General features: G+C 38.4%; 3 protein-coding genes across 3 annotated transcripts; all 3 read right to left on the reverse strand.

Moving 5' to 3' along the window:
* Window positions 1–269: 269 nt before the first annotated feature.
* LOC145010245 (uncharacterized) lies at window positions 270–1,079 on the reverse strand. Its single transcript, XM_078968811.1, has one exon. The coding sequence runs from the start codon at window positions 1,077–1,079 to the stop codon at window positions 270–272; it is 810 nt and encodes a 269-aa protein (XP_078824937.1).
* A 3,752-nt stretch (window positions 1,080–4,831) lies between these two features.
* LOC145010258 (uncharacterized) lies at window positions 4,832–6,079 on the reverse strand. The gene has a single exon (XM_078968826.1). It carries the CDS (start codon window positions 6,077–6,079, stop codon window positions 4,832–4,834), a length of 1,248 nt encoding a protein of 415 aa, XP_078824952.1.
* A 2,942-nt stretch (window positions 6,080–9,021) lies between these two features.
* On the reverse strand, window positions 9,022–10,044 carry LOC145010267 (F-box protein FBW2-like). Its single transcript, XM_078968832.1, has 2 exons — window positions 9,626–10,044; window positions 9,022–9,553 (listed from the first exon to the last, which is right to left on the reverse strand). Exons 1-2 carry the CDS (start codon window positions 10,042–10,044, stop codon window positions 9,022–9,024), a joined length of 951 nt encoding a protein of 316 aa, XP_078824958.1.
* Between the last annotated feature and the right edge of the window lie 456 nt (window positions 10,045–10,500).

A 10,500-nucleotide genomic window follows, 5' to 3' on the forward strand; every position in this document is an offset into this window, starting at 1 on the left:
TTCCATGCTATAGCACCTTGCCTTTTCTTTAGTACACCCACAAGGATTTATTTCTCATGTTTGGCCACATCAGCAACTATAATTATAGGTTTTTGTTGGCCATCTTCAAGAAATGCGTACTCCAAGTGATCTGGTAGTGCTTTAAGCTCAGTTTTCATGTTCTGAATGTTGAACACGTCGAGTCCGGTGAGGGGACTCATCGAGTCTGGCGTAATATTCGCGACTGTTCGGTGTTCTTCGAATCGACTCGCCGAGTCGGGCGAGGCTACTCAGCGAGTCGAGTTTTCTGCATTTCTGATTAGATCGTTATAATCAACTTCCTCGAGCAGTCTCTCTATTTCCAGCAGGTCCTTTTCAGCATCAAATTCTTCTTCAAATGTGATAGTGGACTTATTTGGCTCAACTTTATTCCAATCTTCCAATAATTCTTCCAACATGTCAATCGAAAATGTCGTGTCGTCACTACTCTTTGCATGCTTCATGGCTTGATCAACTCCAAAAGTGACTGATTTGTCTCCTACCCGAAGGGTAAGTTTAGAATCTCGCATGTCAACAATAGCACTTGTTGTATTAAGAAAAGTTCTTCCGAGTATGATCGGGACTTGGGGATCTGCTTCCATGTCTAATACTATAAAGTCTGTGGGGAACACGAACTTGTCCACTTTCACCAAGAGATCTTCACATATTCCCCTAGGGAATGTAACCGTCTTTTTTGCTAGGTGAATTTCCATACGAATGGGCCTTGGCTCTGGAAGATCTAACTTTTTGAAAAACGAGTAAGTCATGAGATTTACATTTGCCCCTGAATCAGTCAATGCATAAATGGTAGCTAAGTTTCCAAATTGGCAGGTAAATGTTAAGCTTCCCAGATCACCTTTCTTCTTAGGAAGTTTGTTCAACATAGCAGCTGAACAGTTCTCGTTTAGGCCCACCTTCTTTACTTCTTCCAACTTTTTCCTATTGGTTAGTAGCCCTTTGAGGAATTTTGCATATTTTGGCATTTGTGCAACCGCTTCTATGAATGGCATATTGATCTGAAGAGATTTTGTGTTCCAGAAACTTCTAGTAGTCTCCTTCATTTTTTTCTTGTCTAGATCGAGCCGGAAAGGGAAGTGGAGGCTGATATGGCTTAACCGGAGGCTGGTTTTTCTGTTTAGTTGGGGGACTCGTCGAGTCCATATCGTCGACTCGGCAAGTTGAGTCGGGATTTTGTGTTTCTGCATGCTCTTCTTTATCCTCTTGCACCAGTTGAGGATCTTCATGCTGAATAGGAGTCACATGGGTTATAATCTTCCCACTCCTAGTTGTGACAACATTTATATGTGCACCTTTCGGCTTACTTTCGGTATTGCTTGGAAGTCCACCCGGGCTTCTCTCATTCACTTATTGTGCAAGTTGCCCCAACTGCTTTTCTATGTTGAGAATAGATGCTTGCTGATTCCTAAGCAAAGCTTGTTGATCTTTCATCATAAGTTTGTGACAACCCGAAATTTTCTATCCTGTTTAGTCTAACACTTCATTGAAATTCAAACTCATTTTTGCTATCTTTTAGCACAATTAGGAGTTTATTTGAGCGTTCTAAGCCTTGTACACTTAAGGGATAAGTGTCGGGGTTTATATGTTGAAGCTATAGTACAAAGAACAGGCCTATAACACCTTGATCGGGAGTTCACGGCCAGCACAAGGGAGTTTACGGCCGTAAACTCCATGTGGGTCGTAAACTCCACCTTATATGATGAAAGGGTACCTAAAACCCTAGCAACTAGAAAACGTGAGGAGAGGGGAGTCTTAGAGAAAATTTTGGCTCCTGGGAGTTGAATGGAGTGGATGAAATGAGACCTTATGAGTGTTATGTATAGCTAATGAGGAAGCCGTTGATAACCCTAATTAGAATATAATAATAATATCTTAAATTAGGTAATTATGCAACTCCTTAATCATCTAAAAAGATTAATCTAAATCCTAAAACACATAGCCAAACCGTCCATGCATAGAAGGTTCTAGAAAACCTATCCTGCTCAACTGTTGATGAACTATAATTTAGTCTCTGCACTTCCAATTAATTCTAAGTAACTTTAAATTAATTTCAATTAATTTATGATTAATTCTTAATTAATTATTATTGTTTGTAACTGATATGTTAATCATATAATATATTAATAAATCATTTGTTAAAGTTTAATAATCATATAATAAATTAACATATGAACCTCTCTCTCTCTCTCTCTCTCTCTCTCTAAATGTCATTCTATTAAGTTACCAGTTATGAGGGAACCCAAAAAGGATTTTGCTTCTAATTCAAGAATATATCAATTTAGTTATTGGATTAGACACATTAATCCAACATATAGGTGTTTAAAGAAGGGACAATTCATCTTAGCCCACATCAGTATTGTTATCCAATTGATTTCTTATTCAGGGTAGTTTCATTAACTCATTTATTATGTTGACTTTGCTTGTAATGTAATTATATGTAATGTTATCTTATTTCCGTAAAGGAATGAATAAGGGGGTTGTTTTTTTTTTTTTGAACAGCAGGCAAATATATATTAAAAATAAACTAGCCAGAGGCTAGAAATACAAAACATTAACGAAAACAAAACATAAAAAAAACCACTGTTTATAGCCTGCTATAGCATTCTAGAATCGGATCACTACATCATTCATACCACCTCAGGGTCTGACCTTTCTTCTTTCTAGCATTGATTCAAAAATTCGAGAGTGATTTCACTTCATAAGCCAACGCCGGTATCGATTTTTGAATTGGAGCATGCGAATGAGCCCTTACATTCCGGTATTTCCAGATCACCCAGATATATGTTAGCATTATAGCTTCATGGATCCAAGCTAGCCTTTGATGCCCTGCTACATTCCGTTTACTATGCATCAGATCACTGATTGAGACAAGAGGAAAATCAAATAACCGCCACCAATTGCATATAAGCTGCCAAACTTCCCTCGACACCAGACACTCTAAAAAAATATGTTGTTCAGATTCCGGATCACCATGGCAGATCCTGCATAGATTTGAAGAGCATATACCGAATCTTAATAAGTTGACCATAGTGGGTAGCTTCCCGTGGCAGATACGCCATGCAAGAATATTTATCTTTCCTAGGGTCAACGGATTCCAGGACCATATACCAGCACTATCTGGAAGAGTGAGTTTGTCAATGTGGCATCTAAATGACCTGACCGAAAAAACTCCAGAGGGTTCAAGAGACCATGACCATCTGAGAGACCCATTAGAATTCAGAGAATGGAGAAAGTGATTTGAAAATGATACACCGTCCTTCTCAAGGATTTTTGGAATATTTGCAATGGTGCCCCAGCAGCCGCTTTTCCTCTTCGCAACTGAAGTCCTGTCAAAACCCCCATCAACTCCATAGATAGATTTTATTACCTCCACCCACGAACTCTCTGGATAGTTCCTGAATCTCCACCACCACTTCCCCAACAGAGCTAAATTTTGAGCCTTTAAACTACCGATTCCAAGCCCGCCACAATCTTTACCAGCGAGGATTTTGTCCTAGGAAATCCAAGCCATTTTCTTTGTAGTTTCATCCCCTCCCCAAAAGAATCGCATCCTTATCTTTTCGAGGGTTTTAATAACTTTTACCGGAGCTTTATAAATAGAAAAATAATAGGAGCTAAGACTACTCAACACAGCTTTACATAGAGTTAAGCGCCCACCAAAAGATAGATTGTTAGCCTTCCATTTAGATAGCCTCGCTTGAAATTTCTCGATTAAAGGGGTCCAGTGTGCCACCCTAGCCATAGATGCACCAACCGGCAGGCCAAGATAATTGAAGGGAAAGGATCCAATGGAACAATTACTATATCGGGCCAATAATTCTAATTCACAGTTTGGAACACCAATGCCGAATATCTTACTTTTGGACATATTTACCTTGAGACCTGATGATAGCTCAAAACACCTAAGGATTCTGATCAGATTTTTAACATTTGCAATAGACCAAGAGCCCAAAAAAATAGCATCATCAGCATATTGGAGATGAGAGATGGTTGGACCTTGTCTAGGCAGTTGGATACCGGTAAAAACCCCGGATTGTTTTGCCATTTCCAAGGCGATGTTTAACCCTTCAGCCGCGATGATGAAAAGGAACGGAGATAGAGGGTCACCTTGCCTGATACCACGCTCCATACAAAATTCAGAAGTAGCCGACCCATTTATTAGAACCGAAACTCTAGCAGAAGAAAGACAACCATGGATCCAAGACCGCCATTTGCCCCCGAATTCCATTTGCTCCAAAATCGAATCCAGGTACTCCCAGCTGAGGCAGTCGAAAGCTTTCTCAAAGTCCACTTTGAATGCAAAAGCCACCTTCTTATTCTTTTTCAACCAAGTGATAACTTCATTTAGGATTAGAGGACCATCCAGGATGAATCTATTCTTAATAAAAGTCGTCTGCACTGGACTAACTACCAAATGAATCACCATCTTAATTCTTTCCGCAAGGATCTTTGAAATGGTTTTATATAGACATCCAATTAAGCTAATGGGCCTGAAATCACACATCGATATTGGGTCTTGGACCTTTGGAATGAGGGTGATGAAAGAGGCATTACAGCCCTTGTCGATGACCCCTGTGGCTTCAAAATGTTTTACTGCAAAGTAGAAGTCGTTTCCAATCACACCCCAATGCTTTTTCAATAAAGCAAACGAGAACCCATCAGGTCCAGGGGCTCTATCCGAGCCACATGCCCAGATTGCTGCTTTAATCTCATCTAAGGAGAAAGGGGCCTCAAGAGAGTTAGCCATGGATAAGGGCAATTTTCTGAACAGGGAACTGCAAAATCTCGGCCTATCTCAGATTGGCTCGGCAAAACGCCTCGAGAAGTGACTAATTACAATTTGCTTGATCAATACCGGGTCATTAATCCAGAAACCATTCTCTTTGATACCGTTTATTCTTTGAGACCTAAGATGATTGTTTATAACACCATGAAAGAATTTGTTGTTTTCATCACCCTCTAACGCCCATCGGATTCGGGATTTTTGTCTAAGATCCTCAATGCGCCTAGACTCAACCTTAATTATTTTTTGGTGTGCATACTCCCTGTTCTTTAATAAATCCTCAAGCACAGGACCAGATTCAGCAAGAAGGTCGATGGAGTTGATTGTATTTGTGAGCTCATCTATTTCCTTTTTATTTGCTTCAACGACCTCTTTCCTCCATGCTTTTATATGTTCCTTTAAATTCTTAAGTTTGCAAGCAACCACAGAAATTGGGGAGACAATTTTATTAAGTCCGGAATTGGAACTCAGGGACCATCCATTCTTAATAATCAACTCCAGCTTTGGGTCATTTAGCCACGAGTTAAAGAATCGGAAAGGATAGGGACCAAAATCAATCTGATTTGAGGATAATATTATTGCACAGTGATCAGAATGAACGCGTGGAAGGGTGGTGACATTTAAATGCGGCCAAGTGTCTACTACATTTGGAGAAACAAGATACCTGTCTAGCTTGCTATGTTTATCCCCCTTAGAGTTCATATATGTGTATCGACGGCCACCCATTTTAATTTCCAGCAACCCAGCTGAAAAAATAAACTTATTGAAGAAATAAGCTCCTTGTGGATAGAATATAGAGCCCAACCTCTCTTCAGGAGAACGAACAACATTAAAGTCTCCAAAGACAAACCAGCAATCATTTGGATCCGAATTAGAAAGGTCAATTAGCTTGTTCCACAGTAACTTTTTTTCGGAAGGATCCTGAGGAGCATAAACATTTACAAAACAAACATTTTTCTTGGTTTTGAGCCACAAACCTTTAATACATAGGAATCCAACCCCTTTAATTGATTCCACTGCACTGAATACAGAAGGATCCCAAAGGGAAGCAATACCACCGGAGAGGCCCCTAGGATCTACCACTTCACTTTGAAAATTTCCAGGACCCCAGATGTACTTATCGAGACCCCCCTTAACCTCAGATGACTTCGTTTCCTGCAAACCGACAAAGACCGACTTATATTGAATGCGCGAATTTTTTAACCATTCCCTTTTTACCTCACACCCAATTCCACGGATATTATTCGAAAAAATATTCATTGGTCCACAATAATCACTCCACGGTTCTTGATCATTTGCCTCAATTGTTCTTCCCTGCCTCTTATCTGGAATCCCACTTTTTCCCCAATATCAATTGTCTTAGAAACTTCCATAGATGTAGACTGCGAGGCTGCCTTGGGGGAAGATTCATGAAGCTCCGGTGACCTAACATGAGACCCATCCATCCGTGGCGAGGGGGGAGCGAGAGGGGCGGAGAAGGAGTCGAGAGATACACTTTGGTGACCTGAATGTGGGGGCTCTGGCGGTGACGTATTTTCCTCACCTGAATTCATTGATTTTCTTGGAGAAACAGAAAGAGATGGATCACAGTTTAGATCTATGGATTTATTGGGCCCCGTATTGGACCGCCTATTTCTTGGGGAGGATTTAGCCCAACTACTTTCATGCTCCATATGGGAATGGGTCTGGCTAGACTTATGACTTTTTTGCTTTTGAGATGGCGATTCCTTATCAGCCCAAAAATTAGCCGCTTTGGGAAGACGAGGCGACTTCATAGGAATTGGCGATGAGATACTGACATGCGTCTCTCTAGCTTCTGATCGGAAACTTCTGACAGATTCCGCCGGAGATAACTCCGACATTGAATATTCGCCATCATCGGATTGCATAAGGGAGTCACCATTACCGTCATTCCACCAAGCCGAATTTGGGGAGTATGTAATTATTTGTAATATTATCTTATTCCCGGAAAAGGGTTGATATGGGCTTGTTCTCGGAAAAGAGGGAATAAAATATGGTTCATGTTCATAGATACGCGTGACTGAACAGAAAATTAGATTGTACCAACAATATGTTTTAGGAACGAATATGGTATATAAATTTTATGTGAATGATATGCTACATGAATTACATGATTAATAAAATGATTGAATATAGTGTTAAATCACTAACTTTTAAGTTTACCGGTTGCTTATTAATATTTTTTAGGTAATAAACATGGTTGGACTACTGCTATGATTTACATGCAAGTCGGAAGACTCTTAAAGTTTTCAACTATATTATATGTTTCAAAAAATAATATTCTAATGACATGTTGGAAAACGAAGTGATCCTATACAACAAGTTTTTAACGTACACAATTATTTATAAGTTATAGAGTTATACAATACAACACTTTAAAACACAAATTGTTATGTACAGAGAAAAGTGTAGTGTACGAATCACTTCCCTTTTGGAAAACTTTAGTGACATAGTACTTTGATGTTTTTTATGATTTTCTAACGAATAACTCTGATAATAATATTATAGGAAATTATGTAAGGGTGATTTTAGTAAAAACTGATTTATCATTAAAAGTTTTAATGGGTTGACTTCGTGGACGTTTTTTTATAGATTATATTAATTATATTTAATATTTGCAAATAAATGTTTTTATTGATGTTTTCATTATTAATTAATATTTTAAAAAGTAATAATAAGTTATGATAAAAGATTCTATCATAGGGTAATTACCAAATTGCTCGGAGTCTAATGTTATCACATTGACCCGTAAAAAACAAAAACAAATTGACACAGACTCCAATGTGAATAAAAATGTAATATGTAGAGCATGTTCAGGAAAACGTTACATGAGAACTTTTGGATTCAGAACGTTTTGTTTAAACTTAACGCTAGAAGTTTGTAATACCGAACGAGATTTTTTGTTTAAAACGGACCGTTTTGTCAAACGTTAGAAACTAGAAGCTTTCAAACGTTCTATACCGAACACGCCCGTAATATCAAATGGGTCAGGGAAACATCAATTTGATACACGCAGTTTAAACTTCTAACCACATTTTGCTAAAACTATTTTTAAAATTAATTTAGACAAAATTGCAAAAATAATCCCTATGGTATGTAAAATTTTGGAGTTTTAGTCCAAACTCCGAGTTTTTTAGATTCATGGTCCTTTTAGAGTGGTTTGTATTTGGAATTGGTCCCCAAACTTAACTTTCTTTAACTTGTTGTTGTTAACCCCTTCATGTGCCTCTCACATGAGGGTATATTTGTCTTCTCACTTCTAAGGGACCATTTTTGCACTGAAAAAATATATTTCTTTTTTGCTTTAAAATTAATATGTGTTTATTTATTTTTATAATTAAAAAATAAAAAGCTCTCTCTCTCTCTCTCTCTCTCTCTCTCTCTCTCTCTCTCTCTCTCTCTCTCTCTCTCTCTCTCTCTCTCTCTCTCTCTCGTCCCCTTGTTTCACCGGATGCGCAATGAAGAAAATAAAGTGTTTCTGCCCTTTAGATTTTACCCACCGGCTGCCCTCCACCTCTTCTCCACCATTTTACCGTCGAGCACAACCCCAAACGTACCCACCAGCTAATCTCTCTTCCTTTACATCTTCGGCGAGGAAAGAATCCGACAAACCAAGGTTGCCACCCCAATTTCATTTTCTCTCTTTCCTCCCTCATTCTTCCCTGTCAATCAACAACTCAAAAAATCCTCTCGTTTGCAGTGGTCCTTGATTTTGGCTTCTATGAAACGAGAGGAAGAAGAACCGGTAAACTAGCTACCTCCGCCTTTCCCCCCTTGTGACTGCTTAACTACTGCAGAACCACACTCCACCATCGGAGCTTCCTGATCACAACCTTCCATTCGTGATTTCAGCTTCTCTTAGAAGCTGAAATAAATAAATAGGTATTAATTTCTTTTTTTTTTAAAGAGTGATATACTTTTTTTCAATGCAAAAATTGTCTCTTAGAAGTAAAAAAGACAAATATACCCTCGTGTGAGAGGCACATGAGGTTGTTAATAGCATCAAGTTAAACGGAAGTTAAGTCCGGAGACCAATTCCACATACAACTCACTCTAAAAGGACCATGAATACAAATAACTCGGGATTCGGACTAAGACCCCAAAATTTTGCATATGGACCATTTTTGCAATTTTGTCTTAATTTAAAATAATAATAAAGACCCTTTATAAAATATTAAGTATCAATAAATTCGGTTACTGCGAGCTTCTAATCGTGTGAAAGGATCCTTGTATCCGAGCCCATTGGGGAAAATCATGTCATATAGATCACTCTCAATAAACTTGCAATCGTGGATCCGGAAACACTCAAGCTTTTGACACATCTTCTTAAGATCACCCTCCAATTTCACATTCCAACATGCACGAATGTCAAGATGCTTAAGATACTTACATTTACTAACGATTTCACAAAGACCCGAATCACCAAATCGCCCAAACCAAAGTTTCAGATGTTGTAGTTTCGGCATGTTGTCCGCAATGGCTTTGGCTTCGGAATCATCCATAGCTGGGAACTCTTTCGTTGGGTAATTGTCTCTCTTCAAGTGAATCAAAGACGTGCATTGATTACCAAACGCTACAAGACTTTTGGCTGTGAACTTTCGGCAATAGCTAATATCCAAGACTCTAAGATTTGGAAGTGGCTTTAAATGCTTCAACACCATATCATCGCTTAAACGACAAAACTGAATATCCAGCGTTTCCAAAGATCTTCCACTACAAGAAACAAAAGGGTTAAGAGCGAATGATCAAAACCATTTATATAAAACATTAATACATTATACATACCACTTAACGACAGATGAGAATCCGGATTCTCCCATCTGGAAAGCAGAAAATCGTCGAACATTCCACTCACTTTGTCGAATGAGCTTCTTCACCATCGAGTCAATTGCACCTCGACTGAGTTTGTGTTGCAGACACCATGTCTGCAAACTGATATCCTGCCAACAGTATGGCCCCATCGAAACCTTCATCCATGACTTACACACGAGCGGAATACATCTCAGCATGTCTTTCTGTGGTATCCTTAAGAAAATCGATGCCAGAATATCAGGAAACAGCTCTTCCCACCTACCGCCGTCCTTCTCCACCGCTAACGTCTTCTGAACGCTAGATAACACAACCCCGTACTCCTTGATCGTCTCTTTGTCACCGGAAAAACCCTTTTCCGTTGCTACTTCCTGTGAGGAAGGAATGTGAACCATCGATGTATGTAAGTTTTAATTATCTGAGTAGAGGATTATATCATACCAAACGAGTATATAACAGAAGAATCCTATTCATTAAAAACGAATAACAATATTAAATAATAAGTAAATAATGTAACCTAAATATTTACCAATTACCAGTATTCTTCTTGATATATACGTGGTTTGAGATAACGTAAGAAAAGAAATGTTGGATTAACTCGATTAAAATTCTTTTCTAAATACTTACTCATATTCTTCTATATGATATGTCATGTATATATAGAATTTCTAATCATACATACCACTAGGACAGGGTGTTGAAAAAAACTGAAATAAATAAACTGACTGAATCAATTAAGATACATGTTATTCAGTCAAGCATAATCGGTTTTTTGGGTTTAACCGATTATCTAAGAGTACATTTTTTGGTTTATGATTTATATTTCTATGTTTAACAGAATAAACCAATTA

Source organism: Lactuca saligna, chromosome 1, assembly GCF_052625555.1.
Source record: "Lactuca saligna cultivar CGN05327 chromosome 1, ASM5262555v1, whole genome shotgun sequence".
Classification (NCBI taxonomy): domain Eukaryota; kingdom Viridiplantae; phylum Streptophyta; class Magnoliopsida; order Asterales; family Asteraceae; genus Lactuca; species Lactuca saligna.